The 17,456-nt window shown below is 44.8% G+C and overlaps 3 protein-coding genes and 1 pseudogene across 9 annotated transcripts in view; 1 reads left to right on the top strand and 3 right to left on the bottom strand.

Moving 5' to 3' along the window:
- Positions 1 to 5,622, bottom strand: part of LMLN (leishmanolysin like peptidase) — a 71,142-nt gene extending 65,520 nt beyond the window's left edge. The window contains exon 1 of one of the 2 annotated variants that reach the window (XM_025377729.1): positions 5,388 to 5,622. In XM_025377729.1, the coding sequence (XP_025233514.1) occupies positions 5,388 to 5,606 (219 nt within the window). In that variant the 5' untranslated portion in view covers positions 5,607 to 5,622. The remainder of the gene's footprint in view (positions 1 to 5,387) is intronic. The other variant, XM_025377728.1, reaches the window with a different exon arrangement.
- The window catches only part of LOC112619643, a 107,692-nt pseudogene extending 92,513 nt beyond the window's left edge, over positions 1 to 15,179 (bottom strand). Inside the window, exon 1 of the transcript XR_003118266.1 lies at positions 15,073 to 15,179. The product of XR_003118266.1 is annotated as a 60S ribosomal protein L35a pseudogene (transcript). The remainder of the gene's footprint in view (positions 1 to 15,072) is intronic.
- The window catches only part of IQCG (IQ motif containing G), a 68,121-nt gene continuing 56,819 nt past the window's right edge, over positions 6,155 to 17,456 (top strand). The window contains exons 1-2 of one of the 2 annotated variants that reach the window (XM_025377731.1): positions 15,447 to 15,529; positions 15,931 to 16,011. The gene's annotated coding sequence lies outside the window, so the exon portion shown is untranslated. Of the gene's footprint in view, positions 6,275 to 15,446; positions 15,530 to 15,930; positions 16,012 to 17,456 lie in introns of those variants that run through there. The other variant, XM_025377730.1, reaches the window with a different exon arrangement.
- On the bottom strand, positions 9,068 to 15,383 carry LOC112619642 (60S ribosomal protein L35a). Of its 4 annotated transcripts, none has more exons than XM_025377734.1 (5): positions 15,151 to 15,179; positions 14,378 to 14,420; positions 14,044 to 14,196; positions 11,526 to 11,674; positions 9,068 to 9,932 (listed from the first exon to the last, which is right to left on the bottom strand). In XM_025377734.1, exons 2-5 carry the CDS (start codon positions 14,386 to 14,388, stop codon positions 9,904 to 9,906), a joined length of 342 nt encoding a protein of 113 aa, XP_025233519.1. In that variant the 5' UTR covers positions 14,389 to 14,420; positions 15,151 to 15,179; the 3' UTR covers positions 9,068 to 9,903. The 4 variants fall into 4 exon arrangements, with proteins under 4 accessions (XP_025233519.1, XP_025233520.1, XP_025233518.1 ...); XM_025377735.1 differs by lacking the exon at positions 15,151 to 15,179 and adding an exon at positions 15,073 to 15,148; XM_025377733.1 differs by having other exon boundaries at positions 9,828 to 9,932; positions 11,530 to 11,674; positions 15,151 to 15,383.

Raw genomic sequence — 17,456 nt, 5'->3', positions numbered from 1 at the left:
CCTGGCTCACTGCAGCCTTCACCTCCTGGGCTCAAGTGATCCCCCCACCTCAGCCCCCACAAGTAGGTGGGACTACAGGTGCACAACACCACACCCAGCTAATTTCTGTATTTTTTGTAGACACAGGGTTTCACTAAGCTGCCCAGGCTGGTCTTGAACTCCTGAGCTCAAGTGATTTGCCACCCTGGCCTCCAAAAGTGCTGGAATTATAGGCATGAGTGACTGTACCTGGCCAGTAATTTTTAATAGAGAAAATCTAAAGCATCAATCACCTCAACTTATTAACATGTATAGAAACCTATATTCAGTAAGTACAGAATAGGCCAGGTACAGTGGCTCATGTCTGTAATCCCAGAACTTTGGGAGGCCAAGGCAGGAGGACTGCTTGAGTCCAGGAGCTCCAGACCAGCCCAGGCAACATACTGAGATCCCATCTCTAAAACAATAAAATAAAATAAAAATAACTATAGAATATATATTCTTTATAAGTACATGTGAAAAATTAAACAGGATAGATCATATTCTAAACCATAAATAAAATAATCTCGGCCAGGTGCAGTGGCTCACGCTTGTAATCCCCACACTTTGGGAGACTGAAGCAGGAGGATTGCTTCAAACTGGGAGTTCAAGACCAACCTGGGCAACGTAGCAAGACTCTGTCTCTACAAAACTAAAAATAAAAAATTAGCCAGGTGTGGTGGCATGTGCCTGAAGTTCTAGCTACTCATAAGGTTGAGGCAGGGAGACTGTCTGAATACAGGAGTTCGAGGTAGCAGTGAGCTATGATCATATCACTGCACTCCAGCCTGGGTGACAGAGGGACACGTTGTCTCTTTTTTTTTTGAGATAGAGTTTCGCTCTTGTTGCCCAGGCTGGAGTGCAGTGGCACAATTTTGGCTCACTACAACCTCCACCTCCTGAATTCAAGCAATTCTCCTGCCTCAGTCTCCAGAGTAGCTAGGATTAAAAGTGCCCGCCACCATGCCTGGCTAATTTTTGTATTTTTAGTAGAAACAGGTCTCGCCATGTTGGCCAGGCTTGTCTCAAACTCCTGACCTCAGGTGATCCACCTGCCTTGGTCTCCCAAACTGCTGGGATTACAGGCGTGAGCCACTGCAGCCAACCGAGACCTTGTCTCTTAAAAAACTTTTTTAGGCCAGGTGTGGTGGCTCACGCCTGTAATCCCTTTGGGAGGCTGAAGCAGGCGGATTATGAGGTCAAGAGATCGAGACTATCCTGGCCAACATGGTGAAACCCCATCTCCACTAAAAGTACAAAAATTAGCCAGGCGTGGTGGCAGGCGCCTGTAATCCCAGCTACTTGGGAGGCCGAGGCAGGAGAATCGCTTGAACCCGGGAGGCAGAGGTTGCAGTGAGCTGAGATTGCACCACTGTTCTCCAGTCTGGGCAACAGAGCAAGACTTTGTCTCAAAAAAAACAAAAAAAACAAAAAACAAAAAATTTTAACCTAAATGATAATTAAAATGCCAAGTGTCAAAATTTGTGAAGAGCGGATAAAGTTGTACTTAGAAATTTATATCTTTGAACGTTGACATTAGAAGGAAAAAAAGGTTAAAAAACAGTGATCTAAGTTTCCACCTAATAATATGAGCAAACTAAATCCACAATAAGTAGAAAGAGTTAATAACAAAGAACAGAAAACAATGAAATAGAAACAAACATTAAAGAAAATTGCCAAAGCCAACATGACCAAGTTTATCCCAAAACTGCAATGTTGATTTCCTACTGGAAAAAGCAATGTAATCTACCACAGAACAGTTCATAAAGGGAGAAGCTATATGATTATCTCAATAATTACCAGAAAAAAACAAAAAGCATGTGACAAAATTTGTCCCCATTCAGGATAAAAACCCTCAGGAAACCAGAAACCAAAGGGAGCTTTCTCAGTCTGATAAAGGGACCTATAAAAAAATGTCAAGTTAACATCATACTTAATGGTCAAGGACTGGTCCTAAGATCAGGAGCAAACAGCAGGGAGGTGCGCTATCTCACTTTTGCTCAGCCTGGAACTGGATGTCCTCACCAGAGCAATAAGGGGGAAAAAATACATAAATGATACAAAACTACAACAACAAAAATTGTTCCTATTTATAGTTAATACATTGCTAACCTAAAAAATTGTAAGGGAGGAAACCCTACTAGAACAAACAAGTTTAGCTAGGTCTCAGAAGACAAAGTTAATATACAAAAATTATTTTTACATACTAGCAGTGTATTTTTACATACTAGCAGCAAACAATTGGAAAACTTTAACCATAATTCCACTAACAACGGCATCAAAAAATAAAAGACTCAGGAAAACATTTAACAAAAAACATGCAAGATCTGGTTGGGCACGGCGGCTCATGCCTGTAAGCCTGGCACTTTGGGAGGTCGAGGCAGGAGGATCGCCTGAGGCCAGGAGTTCGAGACCTGCCTGGACTCTGTCTCTACAAAAAATAAAAAATTAGCCAGGTGTGGTGGCACATACCTGTAGTCCCAGCTACTTGGGAGATTAAGGCAGAAGGATCATTTGAGCCCAGGAGTTCAAGCCTGCTATGAACTATGATTCTGCCACTGCACTCCAGCCTGAGTGACAGAGCAAGACTCTGTCTCAAAACAAAAACAAAAACAAAAAAAGAGAAAAGAAAATGGAAGAAAAAAATGCAAGATCTATACATTGCTGAGAGAAATCATGCATCACCTCAATAAATGGAGAAACATATATTATGTTCATGGATTGAAAGACTTGATACCGTTCGATGTCAGTTATCTCCAAATGATCTATAGAGTAAATGCAGTCTGAATCATAAATCCATCAGGATTTTTTGAAGAAACTGAGAAGCTGACTCTAAAATTTATATTGATCTTTGAGCCTCCCCCTGCTAATAAATACATAAATTTATATGGAAATATAAAAGCCTTAAAATAGTCAAAATCATTTTGAAAAGGAAGAACAAGGCAGGAAGGCTTACAATACTGTCTGATTTAAATATTTATTACTGAGGTACATATGGCAACTGAATACCCATATGGGGCAAAAAAAAAAAAAGGATCTTGATCCCCTATCTCACATCATATATAAAAATTAATTTGAGATGAATCATAATCCTAAAAGTGAAGGCTTCTAGAACACATGAGAATATTTTTATGACCTGGGGTATTTAAAGATATCTTAGAAAGGACATCTGTTGGTGAGGATATGCAGCAACCATAACTAATATTTTGTTGATGGGGGTGTAAAATGGTACAGTATTTTGGAGAAAGGGTTAGTATTTTTTCTAAACATTCACCTACCCTTTCACTCAGTAATTTCACCCCTAGGTATTTATCCAAGAACAATGAAAACATATATCCACAAAAATTACGTACAAGAATATTGACAGCAGCTTTATTTATAATAGCTAAAATCTGGAAGCAACCAAAATACCCATCTTTGCACAAGATAACGGAAAAACAAATTGTGATATAGGTATTCAGTGGAGTACTCAGCAATTCAAAGGAATAAATTACTATCACATACAACACAAATCTCACAGACATAATGCTGAGCAAATGCCAAATACAGAGGAGTACATACCATATAATCCCATTCATATACACGAAGCTCTAGAATTGGCCAAACTAATCTAGTATTTAAAAAAAAATTAGAAAACTAGTTGCCTGAGGTGGACAGGTGACTGGCACAGGACAGGAGGGAACGTTCTGGAGATGTGGGAATGTTCTACGTTGTGATGGGTTGTATGCTTTATGTGAATGTGCATGGATACATTTGAGGCATTTCAATATATGTAAATTTTACCAAAAAACTTTTCAAAAGAACAGTAACTCAAGTAGGGGGTTGGGGAATGGCTGAAAGTATATGAAACAAGAATGGCAGAATCTTCAAGCTAGGTGTTAAAGCTAGGTGATGGGTCCATGGGGGTTCATTACATTATTCTGATGTTGTTTGTACCGGCATAATAAAAGGTAAAAACAAAACTTCCAAGTTTTAGTTGTGAACAAGTTAAAACGTAAACTGTTTTGGAGCTCTCCACCACCACCAAAAACAAAAAAGTTACTGTAATTCCCAGAAGCATTGAACAGAGGTGTAGTCATTAGCATAACCACAGTGAACACTGTAGTTCCTGCCTATACTCTTGTGTCCACGTTAAAGCAAGGAGAATGGTGAGGACGACAGGGTACTTACATACTCTATGAGGAACCAGGGAAACGTATTAGGGACCAGGACTCTTTCTCTTATTTTAATCCAAATTAAAAGAGAGAAGTGCAGGGTTCTGTGGGAAACTTTTTTAAAGAATTGAGCCAAAATGCAGTGTCATGATAAAAGCTGCAAAACAGCTATAAACTCCGAAGTTAATATTTTGGCTCACTTGGTTATGAAGAGTATGCATGTAACATTTTGGGAAATTACCATAAAAATGAGTGTCTTTAGATTTCTGGACTGAACTGAACGTGTGTGTATCAGCATGCAGCCCTGCCCCCAGGTACTCTCCCTCCTTTTCTCAAGGAATATGGATTATCGTGGACCCACCTCTGACCTAAATACTGTGAAGGAATCAAAGCATGAAACACAAACCTCATCCCACGGAACCTTACAATTTAACTGCAAAGGCAAGATACGCCAAAAAAAAAAAAAATAAGCCATTACCACATAGCAGTACTTGGTTAAATGCCAGGAGGGAGCACAGACACGATGTACTTTTTAATGAAAAGAATATTCCGCTGTGGGAGTTTCGGCAGGCTGCCTTGAGGTTGGGGAACTTGAAATGAGACAAAGTATTTAAGCAGGGAGAAAAATGGGACGGGAGGCCGGCAGGCACTTCCAGAGCAGAGGAATCGGGTAAAGCAAACAGAGTGACGACACAACGTGAAAAGAAACCTGAAGTTTGTCTCCAGTGAGCCCCCAACATCCCCCCAACGCCTCTGTCTGGCTCTCCGTTCAGTAACTTCCCGAAACTTCAGGTCAGCGGTTCCTAAAGTGGTCCCCGGACAAGCATACATCACCAACCAGCTAGGAACGTAAACTGTCAATCTGGGGACTCATCCCAGACCCACTGAGTCACTAAGTGGGGGACTGGGGGCGGCAATCCGTGTTGGACCGTGTGCGTCGGGTGACTGTGATGCACGCTCAAGTTTGAAAAGCACTCCTCCAGGGCTACTGCTAAGCACAACCCTCCGCACAGAAGTGATACTGTTCTGAGCGCCTAACAGCCAACTTGCAGGGTGTAGGGAGCTGAGAGCGGGTCCCAGGCCTGTAAGAGTTCAGGCTCTGCCCCGATTTCGCTTTCTCATCCAGGACACCTTCTCCCAGTCACTACCTCCTACGCCTGCTCCTTCTGGACGACTTTACCCTGACAGGGCCCGCTCCCGCCCCTGTCGCCCTACCTCAGTGTCAGAGGGGACGTGGTGCCGGCAGGGAGGGGAACTGCCCAAGGAGACGGGAGTAGATGTGGCGCTGGCCCGGAGCCCGCCCAACAGGAGTAAAACGCTTCGGACCCACATAGACCCGCTCCAGCGCCACCGGCTCCGGCCCGGGCCTGAGCCTGAGTAACCCGCTCCTCCTCCCCACTCGGCCGCCATCTTCCGGCCGAGCGTCGTTACCATGGAGCGCGTGACGCCTCTGCGCCCGCGCCGGCCCCGCCCCTCGCCGCTCGGGGCAGACGGAGGCCCCCGCCGGCGGAAAGGTGCTTTCCGATTGGACAGCGTCACCCGCTGGAAGTTCGCGGCAGAAGATGAGGGCGGCGATCACGTCCATCGCGCCTCGTTGCGCGAAGCCGGCCAATAAATGCCGTTTGGAGGCCCACGTGAGTGGGGCTGTGGGGGGAGGAAGGGCGCGCGGGCGTTGGCCGTGTGTGGGTGTCTGAGGCAGTTTTCCAGTTCTTTCATTTACCAAAGTGATATGCACCTACTAGGTGCCAGGTGTTTGGACGGACATTCAACCCTCTGCAAAATCTTTCAGTGTAGTCCTCTGTAGGAAAAGGTGAGTGGAATACTTTCGTTTACTTATCCTGAGTCACCAATTTTAGGCGCTTTACTTGACTAAGGCCATTTCCTGTAAAAATCAATGATACACACTTTACTATTTTACTCAACTCCATCTTTTAGTTTCCAACCAAGAATTGCCACTGCACCTGAGAAAAGGGAGATCCTGGGAGCCGTGAGGAACTACACAAAATGGGAAATTGGGACAAATTCCAGTGGCTCATGACACTAAGAAGTAAAACTACGAACTCAGACACTGAGCTGGAAGTCATGCAACGGGAATTGAATAGGTAAACTACTATACTGGGAAATGAAGGGGTAGGAAAGAAGGAAAACTTCAAGTTACAGACTGGGTGGAGATTCCGGACTCAGATATGAGGATGGGGTGGTGTCTTAAGTAACCATTTTACAAGTGAATAGTCACTAAATAATGTGTGTATCATCCCACAACTAGTGGAAGGTGGGATTCCAAACCACATTTGTAACTTAGGAAACGTGCCCTTTCCACTACAGTACCACAAATAAACTGCTGTTGTGAATAAAGAGTGGAACCAGTCATCCTAAGCTCCCGGCTGTTACAATAGTGTTACGCTGAGGAAAGGCGGTTTCTTTTTTTTTATTTTTGAGACTGAGTTTCACTCGTCGCCCAGGCTGGAGTGCAGTGGCGCAATCTCGGCTCACTGCAACGTCTGCCTCCCGGGTTCAAGCGATTCTCCTGCCTCCGCCTCCCGAGTAGCCGGGATTACAGGCGCCTGCCACCACTCCCGACTTTTTGTGTTTTTAGTAGAGACGTAGTTTCACCACGTTGGCCAGGCTGGTCTCAACTTCATGACCTCAGGTGATCCGCCCGCCTCCGCCTGCCGAAGTGTTTGGGATTACAGCCATGAGCCAAAGCTGTTTCAATGGCATAGTGAACAAAATACCAGCCACGCAAGCCCTTTCCTGTAAACCACGGGACTTTGGCAACGGTGACTTAAGTACTTTTGACTTAATTTCGGTATGGGAGCAGAAAAAATCATAAATTTATCATTTACAAATGCTGCATCATCTCGGTAAGGAAGAGCATGTATTTGCTCGAGTCTCATTTGCCATTGCACATGTAAGTTACTCGAGTTACCCTAGTCTCAACCTTTTGTTTTCCCCGCTTTGCTCAGATGCCTACCACTTACTGTGTAAGCACCTCCATTCCTCTCATCTATTCTACTCAGAATACCATTCACTTCTCCAAATGCCTAACCCAGACCTGAAATACCCATCGGTCTTCATGGATATGTCGATTAACATCTTACCGCTTCCTCAAATTCAACTTTTGCTCCTCCCACAAAACCATCCCCTGGTTCCCCAACTTTGTAAATGCACCATTACCCATCCAGCCCCCATAGCCAGAAACATGTTAGAATGTTAGCCATTTGAGACTGAAAAGCCCACCTGATTTTCCCTTGTTTATACTGGGCTGCCACTGGGATGTAAAATATTAATCTGAGCTGGACATGGTGGCTTACATCTGTAATCCCAGTACTTTAGGAGAACAAGGCAGGGGGATCACTTGAGGCCAGGAATTAAGAGACCAGCCTGGGACCCCGAAAAAAAAATTTAATTAACTGGACGTGGGTGGCATGCACATGTAGTCCCAGATTCTCTGGAGGTTGTGGGCAGAGGATTGCCTGAGCCCAGAAGTTCAAGGGTGCAGTGAACTATTATCACACCACTGCAGGCTGGGCAACAGAAACCCTGTCTCAAATGAGTAAATTTTAAAATTTCCTGTGAATCAAGTTCTTCATTGACATTGTTACTACACACAACAACAATCTTAAGATCCTCAGTACGAGAGACGTCTTATGTGGCATTTCTGAGTTTTCTGGACTTTCCAGTCAGCTACTTGTATTCCTAAAATCTTCCTGCCATTTCCTCTGAGATGCCTCCGTATTTCTTCTACACTTTATATTATGTTATGTAGTCAGGATACCCACATGCCTCTATCCCTAAATACCCCAAGAGTACTGATCACATCTATTTAACCGGCACAATGAACACAATAGGTACTTTTAGCTTATATTGGCCTTTTGGAGTGGGTGTCCAAGATCAGCACTTCCTCCCGCTGACTGCATAATTCCCAAGTTCAATTTCATCAGCATTCTAATATACAACTTCCAACTTTTGACCATGAAAAAGTATGGCTTACTTCTGGTGAATACAGCATCAATGCACTTTGTTTGCCTTAAAACCACAATCCTAATAAATGAGCCTGGCAGAGCATTAATAAAAGCCCCTGTCCATGAAACATGGGACTCCAACAATGGCAACTTTGGCCTACGTTCCACCATTGGACTGACCGAACCTTTCTTCGGACTGCCGATGTGACAGAGGGACCTCTGGGAGAGGACTTCTTGTTTTCTCTTGCGTCAGTGTATCTCATTACCCTCTTAGTAGGTTAGCAGATTTGTAACAGGATGGTTACTAGAGGAAGGGGAAGCGGAAAAGCTGGGACAGTATTCCTACTCTTTTCCCTTACTACATTTTCCTTCTCAGTCCTGCCTCCAGGAGATGAAAGACCAAATAACGCAACAGCCAATGTGCTCTTCCCACCCAGTCCTTTCTTTCACCCTCTTTCCCTAATATACTTCCAGCATGTTAATTCTTTTGCAACATAGACAAGAGAACCCATACATGTTTCAAAACTGCAAAAGGGATTAGGGGGCAAACTCCCAGTTTCTTATTGACATTTTTCAGTGCAATTTAAAGATCTGTTAATTTAAAAAACTACCTGTGCTTTAGACATCAATAACCCTCGTTGGGGGGGGGGGGGGGGGGGGGGGGCGGGGGAAGGACTGTTACTGCATCAATTAGAAATCTACAACCTGGGCAACATAGTGAGGCCCATCTCCACAAATAACTAAAGTTAACTGGGTGTGGATGCACATGCCTGTGGCCCCAGCTATTCAGGAGGCTGAGGCAGGTTTGCCCAAGCCCAGGAGGTGGAGGTTGCAGTAAGCTGTAATCATGCCACTGCAGTCCAGCCCGACCAACAAAACAAGATCTCAAAAAAAAAAAAAAAAAAAAAAAAAAAAACCATACTGCAAAACTGATGCCTTAGCTGTTTTATTTTAGCATATTCCCAAGAAATCTAAAATATTTGGGAGAGCTGCTTACTTCCTTAAAGCGCAATCTTACACTATACCAGATTAAAACATGAAGCCAAAGAAAGCCGCCACCTTTCTGTGCACTATTCCCAACCTCCATATACCTACCATAGGACTGCTTTTTATGAGTGGAGTAATATGGCTCAATTCTATTTTAATATACTGGAATGCTTTGTCTAGTCACAATTCCCAAGAGCTTCTCATCCCAGTCTATCCAAATGAACTGCCAAAGCCCATCAATATAATCTCCATATTTTAAGTTTCCCAATCTGTACTGAACAAATGCATAGTATTACAAAGCATTTGGCAGGGTGTGGTGGCTCACACCTCTAATCCCAGCACTTCAGGAGGCCAAGGAGGGAGGACCCCTTGAGCCCAGGAGTTTGAAGCCAGCATGGGCAAGAGTCAGACCCCCCTCTACAAAAAATTTAAAAATGAGCCAGACATGGTGGCATGAACCTGCGGTCCCAGCTACTTCGAAGGCCAAGGGAGGATTGCTTGAGCCTCTGAATGTGAGGCTGCAGTGAGCACCGCTACACTCCAGCATGGGCAACAGAGCAAGACTCTGTCAAAGATACTCGAATTAAAACCCGCTCCCTTCTAAATCTCTGAACTCGCCCTGTAATTTTCATCACGTCTCTGATCTCCTTGTACTCCAAAAATGCCGGGAAACCTCCATCATTTTAAGCATGTAGCAAATCAATTTAAGGTAGTAAGTTCTTTAATCCACTTAACAAAAATACAAGAACACAAATCCACGTTTATTTATTGATTTTTCGTTAGTTTAAATCCTTGAGGGGTACAGCATCTGTGGGGAAAAAAGAACACAAAACATTAGGTGAATGTTACATATAAGTCTACAAATCAAGAAGTGTAATATGGATATATCTCTGAAAGGCAACCAATTATATGTTCCAGTAGAAAGGAAAGTTTTTATAGCCTTCAGTCTCTATGTGAACATACCTTAAGAACCAGCACTCTTAAAAAACATGTACTGGTTGGGTGCTGTTGCTCAAGCCTGTAATCCCATCACTCTGGGAGGCCCAGGCGGGCGGATCCCAAGGTCAAGAGATCGAGACCATCCTGGCCAACATGGTGAAACCCTGTCTCTACTAAAAAATACAAAAATTAGCTGGGCGTGGTAGTGCGTGCCTGTAGTCCCAGCTAGTCGGGAGGCTGAGGCAGGAGAATCGCTTCAACCTGGGAGCTTGCAGTGAAGCAAGATCCCGCCACTGTACTCCAGCCTGACGAGAGTGAGACTCCCAGTCTCAGAAAAAAAAAGAAAGAAAAACATGTACTGAAGATACATTTAATTTTGCTTCTTCTAAAGACAGAGGAAAAGCCGCCTCTGTTGATAAACCACAATGAACCACTTAGCAGGGTTCAACAGTACCCCCTGGCCCCAAGAATACATGGTATGCATATATTCTTGGTCCCAAGAATACATGGTATGCATATATTCTTGGTCCCAAGAATATACAGTCTACATTCCAAAATGGACCCTGAAGAAAAAGTAGGAACTATTTGAGAAAAATTACAAGAGAAAATTGAGAAAAATTTAAACTCCAAGGCTGGCACCAAAGACCTGAGACCTAGGAACATGAGGGTCTGTTTTCTTCATGTACACAACAAAGCTACTAACACCTGTTCTAACAAGACTGACATGATGGAAATGGCAAAATATTAACAATTATGCCAGGAGTAACTGCTGAATTGTCGCTTTCTAGCAATTACTTCAGTGCCCAATAAATATCTTCACCAGAAAACTATTTATTCAAGGCTGGCTGTGGTGGCTCAAGCATGTAATTCCAGCACTCTGGGAGGCCAAGATGGGCAGATCACTTGGGCTCAGGAGTTCAAGACCAGCCCGGGCAACATGGACAAACCCTATCATTGCAAAAAATACAAAAAATTATCTGGGCATACGCCTGTAATTCCAGCTACTCAGGAGGCTGAGGCACGAGAATCACTTGAACTTTGGAGGCAAAGGTCAGGAGCAAGCTGAGATCATGCCACTGCACTCCAACCTGCGTGACAAAGTGAGACCTTGTCTCAAAAACAACAGAACAAAAACCCCAAAAATTAGCTGGGTGTGGTGGCACATGCCTATGGCCCCAGCTACTTGGGGGGCTGTGGGAGGATTGCTTGAGCCCAGGAGGTCGAGGCTGCAGTGAGCTGTGATTATGCCACTGCACCCCAGCCTGGGTGACAACAACAAAAAACAAAACACCAAACACCTATTCTTTCAATTACTATTTCTCCCCAGCATTCTGCAATACACAAATTTTGCAGCATAATTTACTGGTGTCAATTTCACAATCACACAAGTCCTCAGAAGTCAAAGTGCAACACCTTGACCTCAGTCTCATTCATCAGATGTCTGTTTTGCTAAAAACCATACTCACCACTCGGATTCTGTGTCCAATGGCCTTAGCAGGAAGATTGCTTCGGAATTTGGCACGAACCATGCCACTGTTTCCATGGGCCCGAGTTACCTTTCCCCAGATGACTCTGGTTTTATTTGGTTTGCCGCCTGGAGTCACTGTGTTGCTGATTTTAAAAAGGGAAAGAAGAGGAATACAGGCCAATATAGTTGGATACAAATTCAAGGTGATCTCTAGACGAGTGGCTCAACCCTGGTTACCCACTTCATCACCTGAGAAACTTTAAATGCCTGGAACACCATTCATTCAACAGATACCTATCGAGTACCTACTGTATGCCAGGCCCTTCTGTAAAACATAGCAGCTATAAAATAAAAATCCCTTTCAAAACCGATAACCAAGTGTAAGGAAATACATACGTCAGATGATAACAGAGGCAATACTGAAAAAACAGCAAAAGGACAGGTGTGAGGATGTTTGTGTGTACAGAAAGGAGGAATTACCTGCCATTTTAAATAGCCAAGGAAGGTCTCACTGAGGTGACAATGGAACAAAGACTGGAAAGGAGGGGGAGAAGCGCCAGGAAGTGATCAGGGGATGACTAGCGCAGGCACTGGGGCCAGGCAAGGTGTGTTCTGACCGGAGGAAAGACTGAAGACACCAAGGGGTTAATCCCTGCTGAGATAAGAGAATTATGGAGCCCTTAATGACGGGCTTTTACTGAATGAGAGAAACCAATGAGGTTCCAGCAATGTACAAAGGATGCGACTTTATATATATTTCCTTTAAAGACCACAGGGTTGTCTTGTCACCCAGGCTGCAGTATAGTGGCCGAATCATAGCTCACTGCAGCCTCTACCTACTGGCATCAAGCAATCCTCCCACCTGGGCCTCTCAAATGCTGGGACTACAGGTGTGAGTCACTGAACCTGACTTAAAATTTATTCTTGGCTGTAGAAGAAAAGTGGGGCAATGATTAAAACCCTTTCCCAGAGATTTTAATTGGCTTGGAGTGGGTGAAGAAAATAGGATTTGCTCTTGTTGTCCAGGCTAAAGTGCAATGTCACGATGGCTCACGCCTGTAATCCCAGCACTTTGGGAGGCCAAAGTGGCTGGATCACAAGGTCAGGAGTTCAAGAACAGTCTGGCCAAAATGGTGAAACCCTGTTTCTACTAAATATACAAAAATTAGCCGGGTGTGGTGGCAGGCGCCTGTAATCCCAGCTACTCGGGAGGCTGAGGCAGGAGAATCGCGTGAACCTGGGAGGTGGAGGTTGTGGTGAGCCGATAAGCTGATATCGTGCCACTGCACCTGGGTGACACAGCGAGACTCCGTCTCAAAAAACAAAACAAACAAAAAAAACCGTATTTTTAAGGCATTAACAAAATGCATTAAGCGCCAAGTGTTCTAAAAATCCTTAAATTCGGCCGGGCGCGGTGGCTCAAGCCTGTAATCCCAGCACTTTGGGAGGCCGAGACGGGCGGATCACGAGGTCAGCAGATCGAGACCATCCTGGCTAACCCAGTGAAACCCCGTCTCTACTAAAAAATACAAAAAACTAGCTGGGCGAGATGGCGGGCGAGGTGGCGGGCGCCTGTAGTCCCAGCTACTCGGGAGGCTGAGGCAGGAGAATGGCGTAAACCTGGGAGGCGGAGCTTGCAGTGAGCTGAGATCCAGCCACTGCACTCCAGCCTGGGCCACAGAGCAACACTCCGTCTCAAAAAAAAAAAAATCCTTAAATTCTGGCAAAAGGAGCCGAGAAAAAAAATTAGAAGCCTTAAAAGGATCACAATATAAGGAATTAGCTCCTTTATTGTTTTCAAGTGCAAAAGGTACCTAAATCCAACACCACCCTCAGAAGTAACGTCCAAGACTCCCCATTAAGTTCCTTAATGACGCAAAATAGAAGCCATAGCAATACCAATCCAGCCTGGCCAACATGGGGAAACCCATTCTCTAGTAAAAATGCAAAAATTAGCTGGGCATGGTGGTGCACCCCTGTAAGCCCAGCTACTCAGGAGGCTGAGGCAGGAGAATCGCTTGAGCCAGGAGGCAGAGGATGCAGTGAGCTGAGATCGCGCCACTGAGCTCCAACCTGGGCAACAGAGCGAGACTCTTGTCACAAAAACAAAAAAAAAACAATACCAAGTACTTCAGCCAAATATTTTATTATCTCAATAGGCTAATAAGGCCAGGCACAGTGGCTCAAGCCTGCAATCTCAGCACTTTGGGAGGCCGAGGTGGGTGATCACCTGAAGTCAGGAGTTTGAGACCAGCCTGGCCAACATGGCAATACACTGTCTCTACTAATAATACAAAAAGTAGCCAGGCGTGGTGGCCGGCGCCTGTAATTCCAGCTACTCGGGAGGCTGAGGCAGGAGAATCGCTTGAACCCGGGAGGCGGAGGTTTCGGTGAGGGAGACCAAGTCACTGCACTCCAGCCTGGGCAACACAGCAAGACTCCGTTATATAAAAAAGAAAATGAGGCAGATCCCAAAATAAAAACCCAAAACCTACCAGTGTCATAAACTTACTTCTTTGCTTTGTATACATAAGCGCATCTCTTGCCCAAATAGAATTCTGTTTCATCTCGGGCATAAACACCTTCAATTTTAAGAAGAGCTGTGTGCTCCCTTTGGTTCCGGAGACCCCGCTTATAGCCGGCAAAAATGGCCTTGGACCACAGCCTAAGACACAAAAGATACACAACATGAAACATAAGCTTCAGAAAACCAATTTGACTTGTAATAACCCCCACCCAAAAGTTACTCAGAGCAAACATCTAAGTTTTTTCTTGCCAATTTTAAGCTCGCATTTAAACATTCACGTCTAACACACACAAAGAGCAACCATATTTAAAACGCGTACCTTCCAGACATAGTTCCCTTTAGAAGTCCCGTTCCCAGCAGGCCTTAAAACAAACAAAAAGATTCAGTTTGAAACCAAGCCACGCAAGTTTCTCACCTCGTCCCCTCTGGTTTAAGCCCCGAAGGCAAACTCCTTTTGGATCGGAGTTTCTCGTAGGAGTAAGGGGACAATTTATGCCAGAACATCCACATGAAACGCAGGCTCCGGCGAGACATTCAAACCTCACAGAACAGCTGGCATCTAAGCAAACTTCAGAATGAAGACAAAACGAAGGGACAAGAGCCACAAAAATGACTCTTAGAAGAGCCTGAGAAAATGCGTGCCATTGTCAGGAGGCAACACTCAGGAAAAGAAATGAAGACTTCATCAGAGACTCACACCTAAGACTTATGCATCGGCTGGGTCTCGGAGAAAAGCTGAGGGAAGAGACTGGTCAGACAAGCAAAGGGAGGTTTGGACTGGGAGGAAACGGAAAAACCCTGGCCGAAAGGACGCACTGCCTCATGGACAACTGCAGACGAACAAAATCATCATTTCACTCCGCTCAGGCCCAGGAATTTAACTCGGATAACCCGGGCAGCCGTTCTCCGGGCGTCAGGGGACCAAGCACCATCGGCCCAGTATCTGCTCCATCCTGTTCTCCCTCTTCTTGAAACCCATAGAAATCAATGGCTGGCAGAGACTCCGATACACACCGGCGACTCGCCGCGGTATAGGAACAAACCTACTCCGGTTATTTGCCCCCAAATTTCAGTAGCAGGCGCTTCACTCACCTCCACAGGAGCCAAGATGGCGGGAAGAGAAAGACGAGGCCCCGCCGCGTGGCCTTGTGGGATTAAACATCTCTCGACCCCGCCCTCAATTTAGGCATCTTCTCCAAACGCCAGAAAAGCAATCCTCGGAAATCGCCTTCGCACTGAAATAAGCCACATTCAAGAGCGCTCTTACAATTATTTTGCTAAGTCCTTTCATCTTGGTAGGCTGCAAAATGTATTACTTGGGAACAGGGGAAGGCAAAATGGTAGCCAGCTAAATCCGCCAAAGCTGTGCGTTGCCATAGAAACAGCTTAGTTTACTTCCTGCGTCACCGGACGCTGTTGATGGAAAGGCGCACCGTGAGTGGAGGACGTTCCCACTGCCTGAAGAATGATTGTAAGATTGATTTGCCAACAGGCGGGTGCATATCCCTCGATCCACAAGCAATAGACAGAACGGAAATTCTAGGTTAGGATTCTGGGATCCTAACCGAGCATGAAAGAGAAAGGCCGGGAGCACGAAGGCAGCAGGACCTCTTCCTTCTCTTTTTTATTTTTCTATGCTTTTTTTCTGCCCTCTACTTATCTATCTCCTTCAAGAAATGAGACTGGGCACGGTGGCTCTCGCCTGTAAACCCAGTTCTTTGGGAAACCGAGGCGGGAGGATCGCTTGAGGCTAGGAGTTCGAGACCAGCCTGGGCAACATAGTGAGACCACCTCCCCCATCTCTACAAAAGGAAAAAAAAAAAGAATGAAATGACTTAAGTTCTTACCTCCATTCTTCTTTTTGGATCCGAGGTATGAAAGGGACTGCCTGCAGGAGGCTTTATCGCCCTTTTAGGAGAGCTCGTTTAGCTGCCTTGTGTCCGTGTCTAATAGGTCCTCCGTAGATACTTGTAGAGGTGGATTAATGGACGCCAGAGATTCACATTTCCGAATTATTGCATATTTATTTGGGTTACCCTATGGATTCACTCATTTATTTAACAAATAGTTTAATGAATGGCTACCCTGTACCAAGGTTTGTGTCGGATGACACAGCAGTAAACAAACAAATCTCAGCCCTCCTGGAGCTTACATCCTACGAAGGGGAGCAAGACAATGAGCAAGTAAAATAGATGACACGTTAGAAGATGATAATTTCTGTGGAGAAAATTAAGCAGAGAGGCCACTGTAAAAGAGGCTTTCCCCCTTTTGAGATGGGAAGTATGTAAGAGAGTCTTCCCCGTCTTTGAGATAGGAAGTATTTAAGGGTTCTGAACAGAAGGGTGACTCTATCTGACTTCCATATTGACAAAGTCACTGTGTTGAGACTGAAGGGAGGCGAAGTCACCAGCAGGAAGATAATTATAGGTTCCTGTAGTGATATGATGAGAGGTGATACTGTGTAAACAGAGGTGATGAGTACTGGAATTCTGAATATATTTAAATTCTGGCAGGATTTGCTGGTGGATGAGGAATGAGAGAGAGGAGTAAAGGATGACTCCAAAGTTGTATGAAATAGATGTAAATAAGTCACTTTTAAAATCAGATCCTCTCTTAAATACATCAGAATGGAACTTGTACCTTGTAGCCTACTACCCCACTCAGTGTTCTCTGTCCCAGGAAGAAATGTGCTAGAAATTTCACCATTAGATATTAATTTGTCAAAGTTCTATATGTAAGTCCTCCTGGGAGGAGTAACACATGAAGTGTGAGTTTCATTCGTTTGCTCATGTATTATTCATTCCACAAACACTTACTGAGCACTGAGACTTAGCGCCTGATATAGCTGTGAGCATCGTTGTCATGTTGCTGCTTTCGTGGAGCAGTTGTCTAGTGGGGAAACTGACATAAACATAACCAACTGTGAACCCAGCTCTGCGGGAAAATAGTGGCATGAATGCCCAGAAGCCTGATCTGGCCTGATGAATCAGGGAAAGGATCACTTGGACGAGGGTCATTTAAGGCATTTTTCAAACTGCAGGTGATGACCCATTAGTAGAGCATGATCAGAATACTTTTTAAAACAAAGTATGGGCCGGGCGCGGTGGCTCACACCTGTAATCCCAGCACTTTAGGAGGCCAAAGTGGGTGGATCATTTGAGGTCAGGAGTTTGAGACTAGCCTGGCTAACATAGTGAAACCCTGTCTCTACTAAAAATACAAAAATCAGCCAGGCATGGTGGTGTGTGCCTGTAATCAGCTACTTGGGAGGCTGAGGTACAAGAATCACTTGAACCCAGGAGGTGGAGGTTTCAGTGAGCTGAGATCACACCACTGCACTCCAGCCTGGGTGACAGAGTGAGACTGTCTCAAAAAAAAAAAAAAAAAAAAAAAAAAAA

The sequence above is a fragment of the Theropithecus gelada genome, chromosome 2, assembly GCF_003255815.1.
Source record: "Theropithecus gelada isolate Dixy chromosome 2, Tgel_1.0, whole genome shotgun sequence".
Classification (NCBI taxonomy): Eukaryota; Metazoa; Chordata; class Mammalia; order Primates; family Cercopithecidae; genus Theropithecus; species Theropithecus gelada.
This window is presented reverse-complemented; position numbering and strand designations above follow the sequence as displayed.

Coding starts and splice junctions, on each gene's coding strand:
- LOC112619642 (XM_025377733.1), bottom strand. CDS start 15,220: ATGTTTAATCCCACAAGGCCACGCGGCGGGGCCTCGTCTTTCTCTTCC. Junction 14,197..14,377: donor AAGGGAACTATGTCTGGAAG/GTACGCGTTTTA, acceptor TTTGTGTCTTAG/GCTGTGGTCCAAGGCCATTT. Junction 9,933..11,529: donor TTGGACACAGAATCCGAGTG/GTGAGTATGGTT, acceptor TTTTCCCCACAG/ATGCTGTACCCCTCAAGGAT.